The sequence below is a fragment of the Erithacus rubecula genome (genome assembly GCF_903797595.1).
Source record: "Erithacus rubecula genome assembly, chromosome: 3".
Lineage (NCBI taxonomy): Eukaryota > Metazoa > Chordata > Aves > Passeriformes > Muscicapidae > Erithacus > Erithacus rubecula.
In genome coordinates this window covers 1,984,955-2,005,900 of record NC_136689.1, presented here as the reverse complement: position 1 = coordinate 2,005,900, position 20,946 = coordinate 1,984,955, and the positions used below count along the sequence as shown (strand labels likewise).

Below are 20,946 nucleotides of genomic sequence, written 5' to 3'. Positions count from 1 at the left end.
AATGGGGGGAGCCACGGTGGGGCTGGCTGCTCTGTGCCGCAGAGGGGATGTGGAAGCTTCACAGTGATGGGCACACGGGGGTGTCACCCCTCAGCCACCCCGAAACCTTCCCTTGCTCTCAGGCTATCCGCAGGCTGTGCCATCTGCTGAAGTTTTGCTGGAGCTGGGCTGAGATGGCGTCGAGCCGGGCGCTGAGGTGAGCACAGAGTGGCCGAGACAGCGGCGGGTGACGGGCTGCGACCCTCTGGGAGCAGCCTGCGGTGACCCTGTGCCCCCTTGTCCCCGCAGTGCCCTGTGCCTGCCGTCCGTGTCCCGCCTGCCGCTCACGGGCTGCGTGCGCAGGAACTCCAACCGCGCCTCCATCTGCCAGCTGCACCGGCAGCTCTACGGCCGCCGCTACCCCGTGCTGCTGGTCAGCGCCGACGGCGCCACCGTGCGCATGCGCTACAGCGAGCCCAAGCGCATCCTCATGGTACGGCCGCGCCGGGCCCGGCTGCCAGCCGGGGTCTGCCGGGGTGCCTGGTGTGTGCCGGGGTCACAGTGTGCATGGTGTGTGCCGGGGTCTGCCGGGGTGCCTGGTGTGTGCCACGGGGTCACAGTGTCCCTGGTGTGTGCCGGGGTCACAGTGTGCATGGTGTGTGCCGGGGTCACAGTGTGCATGGTGTGTGCCACAGGGTCACAGTGTGCCTGGTGTGTGCCACAGGGTCACAGTGTGCCTGGTGTGTGCCGGGGTCACAGTGTGCCTGGTGTGTGCCACAGGGTCACAGTGTGCCTGGTGTGTGCCACAGGGTCACAGTGTGCCTGGTGTGTGCCACAGGGTCACAGTGTGCCTGGTGTGTGCCGGGGTCACAGTGTGCCTGGTGTGTGCTGGGGGTCACAGTGTGTCCCTGGTGTGTGCCACAGGGTCACAGTGTCCCTGGGGTCTCGTGCTGTCCCTGGGAGCTCACCCTATGAGCTGGGAGCTGGGATCTCATCCTGTGTGCTGGGGTATCACACCATGTCCCAGGGGTCTCACCCTGCATGCTGGGGGTCTCACCCTGCATGCTGGGGGTCTCACGCCGTGTCCCAGGGGTGTCACACCATGTCCCAGGGGTGTCACGCTGTGTCCCCGCGGTCTCACCCCGTCCCCTCCGTGTCCCCAGCTGCCCCTGGACAGCAGCACGCTGCCCGAAGCCGAACGCAAGGCTCGTCTGCGCCGCAAGTTCCCCAGCAAACCTACAGCCAAGGAGGAGGAAACCTTCGAGGGCATCGACCTGGACACCTACAAGAAATTCTGGAAGAAGTGAAGCGATGAAAGCAGAAATAAATAAATAAATACGTATAAACAAAGCCGTGTGTCGGCGGTGCGCCCCTGCGAGGCTCCCCCCGCGCTGGCGGCGCGGTGGTACCGCCCGCTGCCCGTCCCCCCCTCCGGCCGTGCCGCGGTGGTAGCGGCGGCGCGCGCGCGCTCGGCGGCCGGAGGTGCGTGAGGGGAGCGGGGGCGGCTTTGGGGATTTTGGGATTTGGGAATTTCGGGATTTGGGGCTCCGGGTGGCACCCCGCGATTCGGGCCTGCCTGGTCCTTGCACTCCCCGGCTCGGGCTGCAGGGAAACGCCCCGAGCTGCTTTCACACGCCTCGGGGACGGGCAGAACTCCCAGCGCAGGCCCTGCAGATTCCTCCTTCGCAGCCCCTGAAACTCTCCCAGCTAATGTCCCACCCCGGGCCGTGCAGCCTCTTCTCGGGCTGTATACCCTCCGCTCCAGGCCATGACTCCTCTCCCAGTTCTCATCCCATCCAGGCTGTGAACCCCCCCAGGCCATGAGCCCTCACCCTTGAACCCAGAACCCCCATGCGGGCATTAAACCCCGCCATCAACCCTGCAGCCTCCCCCAGACCCGGGACCTTCCCACTTGTACTCCTGAACTCTTCCCCAGGCTGCGAGCCCCCCTCGCTCTGCAGCCCCTTCCCAGACCCTGTGACTGCCCTAAACCTGCCTGAGGCTCTGAACCCCCTGGCAGCTGCCCTAAGCTCCCCTCCTCACCCGATACTGGGACACTCCCCAAGCATTGCACCCCCTCCCACTCCGGGTTATGAACCCCCCCTTTCATCCTGTAAAACCCCCACAAAGGTCTTTGCTTACTCCACTCACCCCTGAGGGGCCAAATTTGCATTTTTGCACCTTCAGGAGCCCCCAGAGCTGCATGGAGGATCTGAAGTGGTTGATCCCAGGGCTGATCTCTTTGCAGGTCACCAGAATCCCCCCAAATCTGTTGTGGGGTGCAGAGCCATGTTCGGCTCCTCCCGGGGCGGGGTCCGGGGGGGCCAGGACCAGTTCAGCTGGGAGGATGTCAAGACGGACAAACAGCGTGAGAATTACCTGGGTAAGGGCTGGAATCCTGCTCAAATCCCCTGTGCCACCCTCCCTGTCCCCTCTGCCGCGGTTTTGGGCTGTGATGATGTTGGGGGGGGCGTGGCTCCCCACAGGGAACTCGCTGATGGCGCCGGTGGGGCGGTGGCAGAAGGGCAAGGACCTGACCTGGTATGCCAAGGGCAAGAAGGACACGGGCCCCCCGTTATCCCGGGAGGAGGAGCTGGCTGCTGTCCGCCTGGCTGAGCAGGAGGCCATGATGGCAGCACTGTGAGTCCACACCCCACAAAAACCCCCCAAAAACCCCAAAAACAGGAGGTGTGTGTGTCCCCACACACATCACCCTGTGTGTTCTTGTTTTTATAGAGGCTACAAGAACGTGAAGAGGCAGCCCACGGGCCTCAGCAAAGAGGTAACAAACAGTGTTTGTCCCCCCAGTGTCCCCTGGGCTCTGATTTTGGGGACACACACAGTTCACTGCCCCCCTGCCCCCAGGACCTGGCTGAGGTGTGCAAGAGGGACGGCGCCGAGCGCGACGACAAGGACGTGGATCGAGTGGTGGGTTTGGGCAGCTCCAGGTGAGGAGAGGGAAGCTTCCCATACCAATTTCAGAACAATTTGTTGGATTTTAGTGGTTTTATGGTTTTTTTGTTGTTTTTTTTTGTGTGGTCTCTGTGCAGTGGCAGCGCTGGCAGGGTGATGCTCTCCAAGGAGGACAGAGAGGCAGCCAAGATGGGGCTCTCAGTCTTCACGGTACAGTGCCAGTCACATCATCCTTGGAAGGTTCAAAAACAGATGGAAAAAGGCAAAAAGCAGTGCCCCACACTTGGAATACTTCATTTAAAATCCCATCTGGGTGTTGTAGCACAGAGGCCTGCAGGAGTTTCCTGTGTCCTGTTGGCATGGAGTTCATTTGTGGGGCTTTAATTTGGAAGAAGCTCTTAAGGGTATTCTAATTTTTTCCCCAAATGTAATTTATAGGGTTTTTTTTTCAAGTTTAATTTTTTAAAGGAAGAAAAACCTTTTGTCTTGTAATTACAAGCTGTAGGCTCATGGATTCACTTTTTATTTTTCTCCTTTTTAACCCTAGCACCAGAGAGTCTCCAGCAGCCCAGAGACATCTGGCTCCAAGAAGAAGGAGGAAAAGGAGGTGGAGGTGGAGGAGAAAGGGTGAGGATTTTTCCCAGTTTGGTGGGAAACCACCAGAAGTGCCCTGGATTTTGTAGGAAATATTTTACAAAATGTTTCCATGGCTCTGTTTGGCACTGGGCTTGTTTTGCATCTCTCTGAATCATCCCCAAAAGCCTCTGTGGGCTTCTCTTTGGCAAAGGAGGGATGTGGTGGGATGTGCCTGGAGAAAGGGATGGAGATGAGTTTTTAGAGCCAGAGGGGATGCACAGTGCAGGGATTCTCACTGCTTGATCTCTTCCCTGCAGACTCGAGAGCAGCAAAAAATCCAAAAAGGAGAAAAAGAAGGAGAAAAAGAACAAGAAGAAGAAGAAACATAAGAAGGAGAAGAAGAAGGACAAGGACAAGCATTCCAAGAAGGATGCTGCCCCATCGTCCTCCGATTCTTCCCCCGATCGGGATAAGAGGTGACTGGGTTGGGATGGGGCCATCTCCTGGCTTTCCAAAACCCTTTTCCAGCCCACAATCCCCTTGTCCCCGCAGGCACCACCGCAGGAAAGCTCAGCAGCACGGGGCCCGGCGGCGGCGGGACTCGGACTGGTCGGCGAGCAGCGGCGGCCGCAGCCCCGCCCGCCCGCGCAGCCGGAGCCGGGACGGCCGCGGCCGCCGCCCCTCCCCGCGGAGGAAGGGCAGCAAGAGGAGCAGCTCCCGCTCCCCCCCGGCCCGCGGGGCTCGGCAGCGCCACGACACCGACTCGGAGGACTGAGAGGTTGTTTCAGGGAGATCTTGCAGAGATTTCTATTTTTGAAGGTGGTTTATAAGTTAAAGAGGCCGCAGCCCCGCGGGTGCCGGGGCGGAGTCTGGCAAAGGGCATTAAGGTGGTGGTGCCAGCAGCCCCTTCCCTGCCCGCCCAGGGGGCAGCAGGGCCTGGCACCCTTCTCCTCACTCCCTAAAATCCGTCGAGCACGGAGGATGCTGTGGGTGGGGGCTGGTGCTGGCTGTGGTGCTGACAATGCTGTGGATACCTCGTGTTTATGTATAGAGACTTTGGAAGAGATTATTATTATTATTGTTGTTATTATGGGTTTTGTCTTCTTTCCCTGCCCTTATGTGCTAGCCAGTGCAGTACCTGAAGAGTTTCTTTAAAAAATCCCTAAGTTCATCAGCTGCATGGATGGGAGCTCAAAGCTCATCTAGTTCCAATCCCTCTGCCATTGGCAGGGACACCTTGACTGTGTCTGTAGGAAATACCTCTTGCTCCAGGTGAGCAGGAGCCTCTAGGATGGATGCCTCAGTTTACCTCAGAATAGAATGATTTGGCTTGGAAAGGACCTTAAGGCTCTTCTTGGACACTTTCCACTGTCCCAGGATGCTCCAAGCCCTGTCCAACTGGCCTTAGACACCTAAATAATTCAACTTATGGGGAGAAAGGGGATGGAACCAAGTTTCTTCCACAGGCTTTTATCCTGGCCACATTCACCCAGCCCAGTGAGCAGCACACTCCACTCCCATGCAGGATTTAAACCCTCAGCACACAATTATTTATATTCCTGGCATAGTGAGAGGGGAGTTTTACACCAATCAATAGAAATACTGATGCCCATGGAAAGGGGGTGTCCCGAGCAGCTCTGGAGCATCGCTGGCTGCAGCGTGGCCGTGCCAAGCACAGGGGCCTCATTTGTGTAATTAGTGATGCAACTGAAGACAGGGAGGGTTTGTGTGTCGTGGTGGACAAAAGCCCAGTGGGACTGTGCTCAGGAGTTCACAAAGCCCTTCTGTCCCAACGTGCTCGGGAGGTGCTGCAGAGCACTCACAGCCCTTGGTGATCCCCAGCCCAGCACCAGTTTTGGGGCTGGCAGCCTCTTGGCACGAGGGATGTTCCTCGTGCTTGGAGCAGCTGCAGCTCCAGTTCCATCCCAGGGAGCCTGGGGGCACAGCTGGGGGCCCTGAGTGCTGCCTGGCCAGGGCTCTGCCTCTGCTGGTGCTCAGGATCACCTCCACGGGATTCTGGGATCCAAACTGTGGCTGGAGCCTGCTGGGAACATCCCAGAGAAGGACTGTGCCTAATGGGAACTGGGCAACAGGTTGAAAAGGAAGATAGGGGAGAGTACCACAATTCCTAGTGTCCTGCTCCCTCCATGGCTCCCAGCTCCCAAGCTTTGGGATGGATCAGGGCAGGGCTGGGCTCTGCCAGGACCATCTGCACCCACAGCAAAAGGAGAGGGTGCTGATCTGCCCAGAGCCATGGCAGAGGGGCTGGGGCACTGCTGGCCCAGCTCAGTTCAACTCTCCCAGGCCATCTCCTGCTCTGCCCCTTCCTGTCTGACACTCAAAACCAGGATCTGAGGGAAAGCAGTTTGAGAAACAGGAGAAGCCAAAACTGAGGGGGAGAGGGGTAAAGGAGCCCAGCCCCATCCCAGGGCTGCTCACCCACCCCAAAGCCTCCCTGTCCAGGGACTGGGCAGGATCCTTTGCCCTGGGCTTGAGCCACCTCCTGCCCAGGCTGAGGGCCTGGAACAGAGCAAAGCCTGTGCTGCCCAGAGCAGAGGGCAGAGCACAGCTCCCACAGCTCTGAGAACATCACCACATTCCGTTTTCCACAGCAAATTCTGAATGCAGAGGAGCAGCATCCTAACCCAGCTGGCCCTTCAAGTTCAATTCCCTCCCAGAACAGGAAGAAAGAGCTCTCCTGCTCTATTAGGGATGCAAATATCCTGAATCAGCTTGAAATTCCAAGGTGGATTTCTGACTTGCAGGAGGTTTGTGATCCCAGTTTGCTCAGTGCTCTTTACCCTTTGCTACATTCCCAGCCACAGTCTCTGTTACCCACCCAGAGTTTCCCAACAGGGAATTTGCTCTCTAACCTGCAGGACAGACCTTGCATCTTACAGCTTTTGCAGCCTGTGCACTGGGGAATCTGCTGCAGCTCCAGGCAGGAAAACAGCCCAGAGCTGGCAGGCAGCCTGAGCTGAGCACCAGGGAGGAGAAGCTGCAGCTGACAGGGAAGGCAGGAGATCACCCGGAGGAGGAGCTCTGTCCTGGATCCAGAGGGGACTGCAGAAAGGAAAAATGTAAAAACAAAGCACTTAGAAAGGCAGAATTCCTATTTTATCCCCACAAAACTGCTAATTCACAGATGCTGTAATTAACTGGGATCAGCAGAAGGAACAACCTGCTGGGGGAACTGATGGGGCTACTCAAGAAGCTCAAGCTGTGTTGCCCCAGAGGCAACAAAGTGACTCCAGTGGAACCCAACAAACATCACCCCTACAGGGTTCCACCCAGGAATGATACATTTCTTGGAAAATAGGGGAGATATCCTCAAATTTTCGTGCAAATTATGATGTGGCACAAGAGTGCCCCTGCACAAAGACATACAAACCAACACCATACCAGTCAAGTTTCATGAAACTTTTTATTCAACAAGTATTTAATTATGATTCTGCCAAGATGATCGAATGAACAGCAAGGCATAAAAAACATGAAATAGTTAAGAGATTTTATTCTAATAGCTTTAATTACAGTGCTTGTTTGTCGAAATGAAAACTGAAAACAAGTATACAAAACAGTTGATTACTAGTTGTGTATTGAAAGCAATAACAACACTAAATAAACCAGTTCTGATAGTTCCTCGAGTTAAAGTTTAACAGCTCCAGCTTCTTCAGTGTTTATCAAAATACAAAAGAAAAGTAAAGAGGTCTTTTTTTTATTTTTCTGATGGCAAATCTGAACCTTGCAGTATGAGGGATGCCAAGGGTTTTCACACATATACAGATATGGGATTGTTCCAAAATGGGATTGAATACTTGTAGAGTGGAATGACTCTCCAAACTCTCATGCTTTTTTTGTTTTGTTTTGTTTTTTTTTTCCCTAGACACTATACATAGATGTTTGGTGTTTTTCATGGCAATTCTTATGTTAAGTACAGTACTTTCTGCCTATAGAGCTTAGGACTAGGGCAGGCTGTGCTTCCTGTGGAAAGGTTTTGCCTTCTGGAGTGGTTTATGCACAAGAAAAGTACAAAACACTTGCTGACAAATATGACAGGCTAAAAATGTCGACTTCTGGAAATGATTCAAGTTCAATGGACACGAGCAATCTCACCTGAACCAAAAGTCAGATGTTTAGCATGAGTCTGCAAAGCTCATCTAAACCAGGCCCAGCAAATCTTTTAACGGTTGTGAACGAAGATGAGCACAGACTACGAGCTACAGAAAGAGCCAGAGATTTACTACTTATGATCTGTTCATTAAGCAGATGAAGCTAATTGGGTGTCAGTCATTGCTTCACCCTTTCAAAAGAATCAAGAGTCACCACGTTAGAGCTGGAGCAGCAGAAGCGATGTCAAACGTTTGTGTGTTTTTTTAAGTGTTTTTACTTTTCCTTGTCTGTTTAAAAAAATACAGAATTCAGGTTAAAAACCAACCACCAAAATGGATCTCACAGATCTCACAACCCAACCAAGATCAAATCCAGCTCTACTGCACAAGGACCACTGGCAACCCTTACGTTATTAACCCACGTAATTCCCTTCCAGGTACTAAACAGTGACTTGATTCTTTACAATAAAAAAGCTGAGTAATATTGCATAGGAGTACCAGAAACTGCCTCATTGGAAACAAAAACTATTTACATTAAATAAGAAACCTAACTGTTTTCAGGCTTGTATTTGCCACATTTACAGCATGATGCAATATATACTGTGACAAAAAGAAATGAAAACAGCTTCCGGCACTCAATACCACAAAGTAGCACAGTTTGCCACATTAGAGTAAAGCGAAGGGCGAATAGGAGGAGATAAGAGGGAGGGGTGGAGAAAGAGGGAAGAGGAAGGTTTATGTTTCATTTCTGGTTTCGGAGCTGATTGGACAACCAGTCCAGTCCTTCATAGAGACCATCTCCACTAGTGGCACAGGTTGCCTGGATGTACCAGTTCCTGTGGCGAAGAGAATGCAGTCCAAGTTTGTCTGTGATTTCTGCTGCATTCATGGCGTTGGGCAGGTCCTGAGGGAAGCAACAACAGTCAATCCCCACTCTCCATCACCAGCTTTAGAGGCACAAGACACTCAGGAGGAGCTCTCAGAACCTCTCTTTCAGAAAACTCCAGGGGATTACTTTGCTATTCAAGCTATTTCCCCAACACTGACAAAAGCCTCAAAGGTTTAACAACCCAATCTCAATCAACATTACGGAATATTTCAGAGGGAAGTGAGACAGCTGATGCCTGGATCCAGTCATTCCCCCATCCTCCAGACAATGCCAAGTCTGTTTCCACTCAAGAACATCCTTTCTGTGACTGCAGTTATGATTTAAGATCATCTTTTATCACCCAGCACTGCTGTGCTGAGCACAGCTTTGTTAGAGCCCACCTTTCCTGCTGCTGGACATGACTTATGGCACCTTCCCCCTTCCCAGCTGAGGCTGTGCAATCAGTGGAGCAGGATGTTATTCCCTCTTTACATTTCCTAGTCACATTTCAGGCCCTTGACATTTGGGGTTAAGCTGCCAAGACCTTTACAAGCAATAAAAGGCAGAACTCTCAGCTAACTCTGAGGAGAGCCCAGCTGAAGCATATTAAAACTCCAGTGCTTCCATCAACACCAGCAGAGTGCTCAAACACCCTAAATGAGGAATTCAGGGAGGTTCTGCCATTCCAGCATTCCTGTCTGCAAGAAGTTTGGGCAGCTCTTGTAACTGAGCCATGTCATCCTTTAAAATCAAACTGGTTTTCACTAAGATTGAAAATCTTTTAGCCAAGACTGTTTAGAAGGATGCTCCTTTCAAATGAGAGTTTAATTCATAGTTTTCTCCCTTCAACATACCTGAATGGCCATTTACTGAGTTTATTTATCACTACACTGAAAATATGAAAATCAAGGTCAAGACCTGGCACTCACAAGGATGCTGAAAGCTTTCAAGGGTTCTGACAGACACCTTTCTTGGGCATACCTGTTTGTTAGCAAACACTAATAAAACAGCATCTCTGAGCTCATCTTCTGCCAACATTCTCATAAGCTCTTCTCTGGCCTCGTTCACACGTTCTCTGTCATTGCTGTCAACCACAAAAATCAGACCTAGAAATAAGCAAACAAGAATAAACATCAACTTGAAGTCTCATGTCTGAGAGAAAGTCTGTGCTTGCTGAAAGTTGGTGAAAACTGGTGTTGGTTTGAATTTGTTTTTGCAACTTGGGTACTCTTTCTACATAAGCACTTGGCATTTTCCAGGGAGCAGCAGCTCCTGAAATGCTGTGACAGGACTCAAAGACACACACATGAAAAAGGCCCAGCAGTGACAGAAATGACAAACTCTCAGTTCATGGGGCTGCAGAGCCTTCAGTGAAGAGACTCTGCTTTGAAGTGAGGGCAGAGCTGTGATGCTGACAGAAGAAAAACAAACTCCTGAACTAGCTCTGAGTCAGAAGGACAAGGAAGACTGGTTTTGGAATTCTTCCCATCCCTCTTTGAACCTGCAGTAGAGCTTAAGAGCCAGAGCAGCACACAAACACACCCTTTTATAAGAATAAATATTTCCACTCCCCTCCAAGAAGCTTGCAAAGTTAACTTAGTGAAGAGTCAAAAAACTCTCTCAGATTCAGGGAAGCTGGGAATGAGGTGAGTGCACTCACCTTGTGTGTTCTGGAAGTAGTGGCGCCAGAGGGGTCTGATCTTGTCCTGACCACCCACGTCCCACACTGTGAAGCTGATGTTCTTGTATTCTACTGTTTCCACATTGAAACCTGGAAAAAAAGAGATTGTGGCACAAATCTCACTTAAATATAACTGGGCTGTTGTATTTAGCAAGTCACACTCATGGACTGGCACCATTAAAAGGAGTTCACTTATAATAATTGGAATTTCTTTAAAGTATCAGAATTCTGTGCTGAAGCTCTTGCAGATAAACATGGCTTGTCCTGCTCCCACCATTACCCCAATGAACAAATTTAACTGCTACCTGAGCAACTACAAAAAAACAAACCCCAACCTCCCCTGGGTTTTAGGAACTGCAAATTTCAATACCCTCCAACAAAAAAAGAGAAAAAAAAAGTGAACCCTCTGCTCAGTCTGATTGACATGATGGCACAACAGCCTGGGAGACAAACTGCCTTTCTGTGACCCACAAAGGCTCATTCCACAAGTGACTGATGATCAGAGGGAGTGGAGTGAGAAAAGAGCCACAATCTCCTCCCATGGCAGAACTTTTGGCTGTGCCACCTTCACACCTTTACCAAGTGTTTGTTCTGACAGACAAGTCACTTAAATCAGCTGAGACCCAAATCTCAAAGCCATCAATCAGAAAAACATAAAACTCTTACCTATAGTAGGAATAGTAGTTACTATTTCACCAAGTTTAAGTTTGTACAAAATAGTTGTCTTTCCTGCAGCATCCAGGCCAACCATTAGAATACGCATTTCTTTTTTGCCAAAAAGGCCTTTGAAGAGGTTTGCAAAAATATTTCCCATGGCTGAGATATGTTCTCACTGGCCAGTGAAGTCTAAAGGAAAAAAGATCAGAGTATCACTCATGAGTAACCAACAGCTGTGTTCTGACCATGATATAAAAAACACCAAAAAAACCCAAGTAAGAGATAATGTGAATCATTTATAGATACCCCAGCACCACTGAACATTTTCCCCCCACTGAAGCAACACAAAGATGAACAGATGTGCCAAAACTCAGTGCTCATGAAATGACTCAGCTTTAAGGGCTTGAAATGCTTCAAACACTCTTTGAGAGATTTTAGCATAAATTGCTGTTCTCAAAGTTTGGCCACAAACTGACCACTCCAGGTACTTTGCCCCCCACTGTCATGGGATAATTTATCTACAACAAAGTGTTACCATTAAACAAACTTTTCCCAATCGACCTGCAGATAACAAGTTTTTGCTTAGCACAGCAATAGCTGATCCTTCTTTTGGGAAGGAAACTCTGAATACAGCTTGGATTTTCTCCTACTCAGAAATTTCCTTCCTCTGCATCCCTGGGGAAATGGTCTGTGAACAGCACATAAACACAGAGCAGTTACTTTCATTAACAGCTGAGGGAAACCTTCTGGAGGAAGCAAATCCACATTTAATCAAACTTAACTATGGAGAATTAACAGCCACATTAAAAGAGCAGGTTCAGAGATGAGCACTTCCTTCACAGCCAACACTGCCTGGGTGATTAAAGTGATTAACGTCAGCAGGAGCTTCCTGTTTAGGAACTGCAGAAGCTGCTCTGCACTCCAGCCTCACACACTTCCCTGTGCCCTTGGGACCTGACCCATCCCAGCACAAATTCCCTCCTTCCCAAACTTACTCCTGCACAGTTTACAGCAGGATTGAAACTCCCATGAGAACTACTGATGTGCTCATCCAAGGCATGAGAAAGCAGCCTGGACACTTCACTGCAGGGTGATGGGGACAATTCTCACCCTCCCTGATCCTGGCTCTAGAAGCTCCCAGGTGGCAGCTCAAGAAGAGACAGAGCCCAACTGAAAATTCAAGTTTTAGACAAGATGCACAAACAGCCAATAGATTCAAAGCATGAGTTTCCTGTAAACCAACTCACATTTTAAGTATAACATGAAGTTTGAATCATCTCTGGAAATATTCTGTGTTTTATGATGAAGCTGTACATGAAACAAAACTCTCCCTAGAAAGATACTTTACAGAATATCTAGTAAAGAACATTAAAGTGAGGTTTGGATTGAAAAGCACACCACACCACAAAAGCCTTTTCCCTCTCTGTTTAGTGATGTCCTAATCATGACTGAAGCCTGGCCTCTCCACCCTGCCCAGGGAAAGGGCTCAGCAGCTCTGTCCTCTTCAGGAAGCTTTGCTGGATACAATTTTTAACCCAAAAGTTAAACTGGGTAACATTAACCAAATCACGTGTCTCAGCAGCAACAGCTCCACAGGGAAGTTCAAAGTCCACTCCAGCGTTCCCGAAGGACGTCAATCCCCACATTCCAACTTGCTGAAGCAACTGAGCCAAAGATTCATTTATTTTGTATGACTGAAGCTTTAAAACTGAACTCCTCTTCAAACCAGACTGGGGATTAAAACTTCTATTATTCCACCATTTCCTTTTGTATTTCTACAGCACGACCATGGATATTCCACTCCCACTGGAATATACGAAGGCTATATAAACAGGAAGGTTAATTAGGCAGCAGAGAAAACAGTTTTGCTGCAGCCTCCATTCCTCCACAGCAGGAAATCTCCCATCCCAGCCCACAGCACAGCTCTCTCACCGGGCTGGAGGGCAGGGAGGCTGTAAAGCTTCCCTTTGTCTGGCTGCTCATGCCACCTCTATCTCCTGCTTCATCTGGAAAGCAGCAGTCGGGGCTGAACTGTGACCTTTTACCAGAGCTCACAGAAAGGCTCTGCAAGAACTTCTGCAGCATGAGAACCTCAGAAGCTGCACAAAGAATCCTTTCTTTGGTTTGCACACGTTTCCAAGCATAATGGCTTATCAAATGCTTGGACTATCACAGTAATTAGGTAAAAGAGGAAAATCTATCATTTACATCCACGACATCTTTCCACACACTGGAGAAGTTGCAGGCTGCTGAACAAGTTGTTTGTACTTGGCACCAGGAGCAGAGAATCCCGTTAGATCCTTGTTTTCCTGGCAGCTATTTCCAGGTCAAGCCTGCCCTTCACCATTGAAGCTGCTTTTATACCACCCATCCTCCCTATTTTTACTCTTTGTGAAGAATAAGAAGTCAAGATCCATTTAGGCACTCGGTTTCCATTTCCCCTCTTGCTCTCTTTCACATCCCTCCTATCCAAACCCATTCTGTAACTTTATTTGGTACTTTAGGGTAGGTGGCATCACAAAAAGTCACATTTATTTTTACAGGCAGCACAGTATAGTTTACAGCCCACTCCTGCAAGAAAAGTGTGTTTACAAGTTGACTAAAAAGTAGCTGAATCCTTGTTGTGTAAAAGAAAAGAAATCCATCTGCAGAACTCCCACAAACCATTTTGGTTCCCATCAAGGTTTTGTTGGATGGGGCAGGGTCCCTGACCAGAAGTTCCTCACATTCATCTCTTCCCACGGGGAAGGAACTGACACTCCATGGTTTGTAGTGCACACTCCTCTCTCTCTCCCTGCACTGCCACAGGAGCTGCTCCCCAGCCCTGGCTGCCTCTGCTAATACAGCTCAGCTGAGGGGTCACGGGACTGCTCCCTCTGCATCCAGCACTGAGCTCTAATTCCCACCTATTACTTGCACCATGAGTTTGAAAAGTCTTCCATTTCCTCGTATTTCAACTTAAGCAAAACCCTCTGTTGTTTTTCAGGCATCATCACCCCTCACAATGTATATCCTGACTCATCAATATCTGATCTGTATTCCTTACTGAAGTTTAACTTCCTCCTTTCCTCCACCCAAATGTTGTCAGTAATTGCTGCACTGATCCTTTTAGGAGAAAAAGTTGGATAAAATTCCTGAAAACATAAAAGACTACAGTTGTGAGCTGCTTGTAGTGCTTGAGCACATCTTCAAAAGAGGGATGCATCAGGCTAAGTGGGAAAATTTGAGTATGAAAGGAACAATTTGAATAAACAGCACAGACTACTTTTGCAGAGCTCAGTGTGTATTTTCCCTCAGCACAACTCCAGCTTGTGGAAACGGCAGCTCAGCACCCCTGAGCAGACCCAGATCACCCCAGCACTGTCTGTCTGTCTGTCCCTGCCCAGGGAAGCCCTACAGCACTTGAACACACTGCACTAAAACCAGTCAGGCAGGCTCGGCTGAGATAATGTGCCATTGGTAAACAGCAGCGCTGACGTTCCATAGGGAAGTTACAGTTTCATTTCATGAAACAAAAGTATTTTCAGCCGCCTGTTTTCTAGTAAACGATACATTCAGATAAGCCATTAGGAGAACAGGCAGCCTTTTGCAGAGAGGCTCGGAGTGAGGAGTTAAAAATGAATGAGTGTCTGCAATAGCAGCAGCACGGTGGTTGTTAAAGTGATACGGCCCATGAGGAAGAGCAGAATCTGCTTTTATTAATTGTAGGTGGTTAGAATAAGAGCTCTGAGGAATATCTAAAGGCCAAAGAGCACTAAACACTTAATCATCCTGCAGCATTTTATATTCAAACGTACATTAATGCATTTGAATGTCATTTCATTCAGGCTGCTTACTGTGAGAAGTCCAATCTGCTGCTTGACTCCAAACTCCTTGGGTGAGCCTGGTTAACAACCCCAGGGATGTATCACCAGAAGGGTTTGCAGGCCATCAAAGAGCACAAAACACCTTGAAAATCCCACAGGACCTCAGTTCTACACCTCTGGAAAAGCTCTCTTCGACCACATAGAGATCAAACTTCCCTGAGACAGGAGCTGTCTTATTTATATATTATATATTACAGCATTTCTTCAAACACACCAGAGACAAAATGAGAGGCAGAGGATGCCAAATGCATTATTTAGTCAAACTGTACTGCAGTACAGAAATATCTTCATTTCACTTCTATGCACCAGCACTTGCCACATAAAGCTCCCACAGTGAAAAAATAACACTCCAAACTCTGCAAGTGTTACAATTGCTGGGCCCATCATTGTGACAATCTGAAAATCTCAGCAGCCATGAATAGGGCAGAGGGTTGGAGCAGAGGAGCTTTAAGGTCCCCTGCAACCCAAACCATTCTAGGATTTTATGGTTGTGTGATAAGATCAGTCAAGGAAAATTCAAGCCTCTGTCCCTCCCCTGCACAGAGGGCATTTGCTGTCTCTGGGAGCTGTTCCTCTCCTGGTTTAAATGCCCATTTCAAGGAGAGATAAACACAGTGCCACTGCCAATGACACACTGAGCTACAATCAGACAAAATATTAAAGCACAGGTAAAATCCACAACAGGTGCAGGTTTAACAAAAAGCTCCTTCCTGCACCTTGTTCCATTTGCTTGGACAAGTAAAACTACCAAAATTCCATCTCCATGTAAAGGAAAATCTACTTGACATTGGCCTAAGCTTTAACTCCATGTCTGAAACAATTAGAAAATCCCCAAATCCTAATTCCTAACTTTGTATTAACATACTGGTTCTATCAGTCACAGGGGATCAAAAATGGATCAATTTGTTATTTACCACAACTATTGATTTGAAATTCAGCCAGTTATCACTAGTTGGCCTGGACCATTCTTTCTCATTTACAGCATTCTAGAATGTTTTAAATTAAATTATCAAGAGAAGCAAAATATTCACACAAGAGATCAGCAAACCAATGAGGTGAGAAAGCATTTTTTAAAAAAGCTATGTAACTCCAACAGCTGTTACTGGTGTAACAAGCAAGAACAACTGGCAAATAATTTCAAGTGCAAATCTAACTCTACAGCTTGTTCTTAACAATATCAAGTGTGATTTAAAGGAAAATGTGAGATCCAACAAGAATAGAACACTGCTAAAATTCAGGATTAATCTACAGCCCCAGTGCTTCACACCCCCACTCAGCAGGGAACAGTAATGATGTGTTCTCTTGAACTTGCAATAATTTCTTTACAGTTTAAAGTGTTTTGGTACAGCAAATTTTGGAAATACCTCTTTATATATAGCCAGGGTGGCCCAATACACTAATCCAGTACAGTTACATTCAACTATTTTTAGAAACTGTTTACTGGCCTTCCACTAACCTCAGAGATGACAATTTATCAATCCAAATCCTTTAATTTTGGGGCCTTAACACTGAAATTTAGCTGAGCTAATTTTGATTTGAGTTCCTTCAGACCATATCAATATCAGCAGGCATGGATTACGTGTCAAATGTAAGAGCAGCCAACAAGCAGGCTGGGCCCTTTGTTCACCAGGTGATTCATTATCCTGCACAAACAGCACTGGAATAAAGGCCGTGGCAACATCATCTGCTCAGAGCTCTTCATTAATATTAAGTTATCATTTTAACCATTAGAACCAGGAGTATTAACTGTGTGGAGATCAACACAGCACTGCAACCATTTCCCCCCCAGTTCACACTGGGGGTGCTTCAGCCAAGCCTGGGATGGAAGAGGTGTCCTGAAGGGTCATAACCTGGTTATTTGAGGGAAGAGGTAACAGCACTGAAATCAAAGTTAAAGATACATAAATGTGCTGGAATTTACATAGGAACTGTTGGATTTGGCCACCAAAAGGGATCCAGAAGCAGTGTGCATGTCCAAGGCACATGGAGGACAGGCCAAGCACAGGTGAGACACCAGGTGAGAGGAAATCTCCTTGTCCAGCACCTTTGGAGGTTGAACATCCCACACATTACCCAGACAGGATGTTTCCCAAAGGCTGGAACATTCTTTTGAGAGCACTGGGCTTGGAATGGCAGAAAACAGAAAAATGCTTTTCACTTACAAGATCAAAACAAGGACAAAAGAGGGAAAATTTTCTTTGGGGTCATGTTTGTTTCTCAGACATGAGAACAACTCACTCCTCCTAATATAATGGCCACAATAAAGAGTCAGTATCAAGATTGACTGACTTGATATTCAAATCCCAAATCAGAATTATTCCCTTATTCTCACCTTCAAGCAGGGAAAGCAAACTGCTGCTGTTTCACAACAAAAACTTCAACTATTTTTAAGATTTATACACTACCACAACTTGAGAGCACACAAATCAGAGGAGAAACAAGCATCTGGTCTGAAAAATATCTTATTTAAAGGATATGCTGAAAGGTGAAAAGCACAAATGGAGCTGCATCCATGCCCCTCCTGCTCAGGAAATATTGTGGATACAGTCACAAGAATGGCTGTGACTTTCTGCTCACCAGTTCAGCACTGGGTACACTGGTGTGAGAACTGGTGGGTACAAAGAATTTCTTTTCAGATAAGAGGTGGCACAGTTGGGGTGGATTTTTCTTTTGGAGGCTGAATTGTTCCTGAGCTCAAAATCTTCAATTTTAAGCCAAATATCCTGTTATTCATTCCTGGGAACTGGGCACTAAGTCAACATTTACACTCCTAGCAGAAATGGCAGGAACTCACACGAGAGCTCCCATCCAGCAATGAAATTGGCTTTTGATTTGGAGAAATGTCAAGGCAGAGCCTCTGAGTTGTGAGGTACCAGAGCAGTGGGTGAATAAGAGACATGAGAGTTTTATTAAAACTGAAACATCAGCAGAAGCTCCACCACAGCCCCTCTGATGTCTGTGTGTGTTAAAAATAAGGAATAAAATCGGATACTCGCAAGCAGAAAGAAAAAAAAATGCTGAATTACACAGAAAAAACAGCTGCTGTAGTAGGAAGCTGATTCTGAACTTCTTTACTCATCAGTTAAAGAAAGGGAATGGCTGAGGATGGCACCAGCTCTAATACAAGCTCTGTAGCATTCCAGGAGCACAACTTCCAAGAGATTTCTAAAAAAAGAATCAGAACTGTTCTTTTCATATAAAGTTAGCTCACTTTCACCAAACTTATCCACTGCAAAGCAAGCTGGATGCTGGGGAAGGCTGTGGAAATCTGTAAGAACTCCTGCTTGAAAGCCCATCTTTAAAAATAAGAGGTTGTTTTAGAAATAAAAAGCCTCTGAGAAGTGTAAAGGTGGTTCTTTAAATTTCACCACTGCCATTTCAGCTGGGATCCTGGGCTGTGAGCTTCTCCTCCTTCCATCAATGCATGTCATCAATGGCTTAGCTGATAATTATGGGTATAAATGCTCCTGCTTCAAGCAGCTGGAGCACAGCAGAGTTTGGTGAATTCCCAGGAGAAGATCCAGCCCCTACTCCCACACACGCTCGGTTTGCCTTGAAAAGCTGTGCCGGGTCCTCCCCCCACTCGGTCAGCATGACTAACACTCACAGGGAAGTGGGTGCACCAGCACAGCTCCTGCCAGGCCCTTCCACATTCCAACTATTTCACAACCTGGGAAATGCTCAGGGGAAGCAAGCTGAGATCCTGGGACCATTGACACCGAGGGGTTTGGCTGCTAACAGCATTTCCATCACAATCACAAAGCTGTTCTGAGGGGAGGGCGCCTCTGCTTGAGCCATTTTAATTCCTGATGCTCCACCACAGGAAGCACCAACAAAATTGGCAAAGTTGTGGGGTTTGGGGTGGTGAAGTTCAATCGAGGTGAGTTTCCTCGCCCTTTCACCCAATGCAATTATTCCAACAGGGAAAGCAGCACAACAGGGCTCTCCAGCACTGCAGACATGTTTGGAGCAGAGCAAATCAGTGTCTTCAAACCGACCCCAAAATTTTCCTTTCAGAGAATCCCTTTATCTATAAGGCTGTATCCCTATTTTATTCCAGTATAAACCCCGTGAATAAAAGCAAAATAGTAATCCTCCATTTCAACCACACTTCCTTTTTTTTTTTTTTTTTTTTCCTTCCCGTGAAACGCTCCAAATTAGCAGCAAAAATAGCAATAAAGATATTGCTGAATGACCTTGGAAAAATCCACTTTGCCTCGGTTTCTCCGCCTGGAAAATAAGGTTAATGGAATACCCTGTAAAGGAGTGCTGCGAGCCTCGCAAGGCAAAGCTCGAAGCATTAAACAAATACCTGGAATTTTAGTTATTGACAAAGCTACAATTTCAACAGCAGACCTCTGGTCACGACTCTAATCAACCTGTGGAATTTGCTTTGGCAGGAGCAGAGCGGCAAAGCCACAAGGTCAATGTCAAACGCGCCAACATTTGGGGCAGTTTTATGGCCCGGCAGAGTTCTGGTCTCGCTCTGCTGGGGCAGAGCCCGGCTATCACCTCATCACAGCGAGCTTTATCAGCCCCAAAGTATCACATTCACCTCTCTCACAGGCAGGATGGAGTATTTTCAGCCAGAATATAATATCCTCCCACCGGGAGCTGCCCCGCCAAGGAAAGCTGATCTCCCACACCACCAAAGCCCAGCCGGCCGATGGATGGCAAACAAGAGTTGTTTGCTCCAGGATAAAGCTCAACTCCTCAGCCCAGCAAAAAAACACCAACTCAGCAGCCAAGGGCTTACTCAGAAACAACCTCTGCCCCACCAGCTTCACCCAAGCCTCGTTTCCCCCAGCAGACGAGGGTTTTGTTGGGGGAGAGGAGAAGGAGGAAATGCCTGTCCTTCCTCGGAGCCGTGCACGGGCGGGGCAGAGGCGGAATGAGCGAGTTTGGGGAAGGGAGGACGAGCCCATCCCGTGTAATGCCATCGCTAGAGGGAGCGGGGCTTGGTGCAGCTGCTGTGAGCTGCAGCGATTCCCCTTTGCCTGCCCTGCCGATCCCAGCGATTCCCCTTTGCCTGCCCTGCCGATCCCAGCGATTCCCCTTTGCCTGCCCTGCCGATCCCAGCGATTCCCCTTTGCCTGCCTCTCCCAGCCCTTCCCAGGCACAGGCAGCGAAGCGAAAGGCCCGGCTCCCCCCCCACACCGCCCCAAAACCGGGCACAGCGGGGAGGGATGAGCGCCGCTCATGGAGGCTTCTAGTTCTGTGGGGGAAAGGGAATGAGTAGGGATAAGATGGAGCGAGAAGGAATTGAAAGGAATGAGAAGGAAAGAGGAGGAAAGAACAGCCCGGCCCCGCTCCCTCAGCGCCCGCCACCGCCTCCCCTCAGCGCCAAGGCCGCGGGATGCGGGCGGGGGCGCGACGCGGAGAGCGGAGGAGGCAGAAAAAGCTCGAAAGGAGGGAAGAAGAAGGTGTCGGCAAACCCACCGGCGTCGTGGGGAGGCGCGGGCCGTGGATCTGGCTGCGCTCGGAGGGTCCCGCTCGGAGCCCGCTCGCCCCGGCCGCGATCCGCCCTGGAGCACAAGATGGCGGCGCGATGCGGCCACGTCAGTGCCCGCCCCGCGCGAGGCACCACGGGCAGGCGAGGAGGGCGCGGGGGGCGGGGCCTGCGCGGGGGGCGGGGCCAAGGCGTGCTGCGGCAGGGCCGGGGCGCGAGGGGGGCGTGGGGACGCAGTGGGCGTGGTTACAGCGGGAGTGACAGCCCTGTGAGGGTGAGGGCGTGGCCATGGCTGGAGTGACAGCTCTGTTAGGGTGGGGGCGTGGCCTGATGCGAGGGGGCGTGGTCATAGCGGGAGTGACAGCGTCGGGAAAGCTCGGGGGCGTGGTCAATACACCGGCCACGCCCACTGGCCGGGATTCCCCGGGATTGCGGGAATGGGATGGGATGGGATGGAACGGAACGGAACGGGGCTCGTGGGGACAGTGCCCGCCCTTTCCGCACGGCTCGTTCCTTTCCGTGCATCCCGCCCTCCCCTCCGCTGCACTGTGTCCTCCCTTTCCCTGCACCGCTCCCCCTTTCCCTGCACCATTCCTTCTATCCCGTTCCCCTTTCCCTGGATCATTCCCCTTTCCCTGCACCATCCCTTTCTTTTCCTTGCACCATTCCTTTCCCTGCACCGTTCTCATTTTCCTGCACTCACTCCCCTGCACCATTCCCCTTTCTCTGCCCCATTCCCCTTTCCCAGAAATATTTCCCCTTCCCTTCATCGTTCCCCCTTTCCCTGCCCCATTCCTGCTTCCTTTCACCCTTTTCCCCGCTTCCTCGTGCCTCTTCCCTTTTCTCTG

General features: G+C 49.4%; 3 protein-coding genes across 4 annotated transcripts; 2 read left to right on the top strand and 1 right to left on the bottom strand.

Annotated features, from left to right (window-relative positions):
• Positions 1-119: 119 nt before the first annotated feature.
• On the top strand, positions 120-1,317 carry MRPL55 (mitochondrial ribosomal protein L55). The gene is made up of 3 exons (XM_079302453.1): positions 120-196; positions 289-472; positions 1,143-1,317. Exons 1-3 carry the CDS (start codon positions 174-176, stop codon positions 1,284-1,286), a joined length of 351 nt encoding a protein of 116 aa, XP_079158579.1. The 5' UTR covers positions 120-173; the 3' UTR covers positions 1,287-1,317.
• A 1-nt stretch (position 1,318) lies between these two features.
• Positions 1,319-4,548, top strand: LOC306799931 (multiple myeloma tumor-associated protein 2 homolog). Of its 2 annotated transcripts, none has more exons than XM_079301584.1 (9): positions 1,319-1,461; positions 2,167-2,362; positions 2,466-2,619; positions 2,716-2,761; positions 2,845-2,927; positions 3,030-3,102; positions 3,440-3,519; positions 3,786-3,944; positions 4,021-4,548. In XM_079301584.1, exons 2-9 carry the CDS (start codon positions 2,269-2,271, stop codon positions 4,241-4,243), a joined length of 912 nt encoding a protein of 303 aa, XP_079157710.1. In that variant the 5' UTR covers positions 1,319-1,461; positions 2,167-2,268; the 3' UTR covers positions 4,244-4,548. The 2 variants fall into 2 exon arrangements, with proteins under 2 accessions (XP_079157710.1, XP_079157711.1); XM_079301585.1 differs by having other exon boundaries at positions 1,324-1,461; positions 2,228-2,362.
• A 2,325-nt stretch (positions 4,549-6,873) lies between these two features.
• On the bottom strand, positions 6,874-20,227 carry ARF1 (ARF GTPase 1). Its single transcript, XM_079299692.1, has 5 exons — positions 20,089-20,227; positions 10,793-10,972; positions 10,106-10,216; positions 9,427-9,551; positions 6,874-8,481 (listed from the first exon to the last, which is right to left on the bottom strand). Exons 2-5 carry the CDS (start codon positions 10,938-10,940, stop codon positions 8,320-8,322), a joined length of 546 nt encoding a protein of 181 aa, XP_079155818.1. The 5' UTR covers positions 10,941-10,972; positions 20,089-20,227; the 3' UTR covers positions 6,874-8,319.
• Between the last annotated feature and the right edge of the window lie 719 nt (positions 20,228-20,946).

Bases quoted from the DNA above. Each gene is read 5' to 3' on its own strand.
- MRPL55 (XM_079302453.1), top strand. From the start codon at position 174: ATGGCGTCGAGCCGGGCGCTGAG. The intron at 197-288 runs GTGAGCACAGAG...TTGTCCCCGCAG, and splicing joins GCGTCGAGCCGGGCGCTGAG to TGCCCTGTGCCTGCCGTCCG. The intron at 473-1,142 runs GTACGGCCGCGC...CCGTGTCCCCAG, and splicing joins AGCCCAAGCGCATCCTCATG to CTGCCCCTGGACAGCAGCAC.
- LOC306799931 (XM_079301584.1), top strand. From the start codon at position 2,269: ATGTTCGGCTCCTCCCGGGGCGGGGTCCGGGGGGGCCAGGACCAGTTC. The intron at 2,928-3,029 runs GTGAGGAGAGGG...GTCTCTGTGCAG, and splicing joins GTGGGTTTGGGCAGCTCCAG to TGGCAGCGCTGGCAGGGTGA. The intron at 3,520-3,785 runs GTGAGGATTTTT...TCTTCCCTGCAG, and splicing joins GTGGAGGTGGAGGAGAAAGG to ACTCGAGAGCAGCAAAAAAT.
- ARF1 (XM_079299692.1), bottom strand. From the start codon at position 10,940: ATGGGAAATATTTTTGCAAACCTCTTCAAAGGCCTTTTTGGCAAAAAA. The intron at 9,552-10,105 runs GTGAGTGCACTC...GCTTATTTCTAG, and splicing joins CTACTTCCAGAACACACAAG to GTCTGATTTTTGTGGTTGAC. The intron at 8,482-9,426 runs GTATGCCCAAGA...TGCTTCCCTCAG, and splicing joins TAGTGTTTGCTAACAAACAG to GACCTGCCCAACGCCATGAA.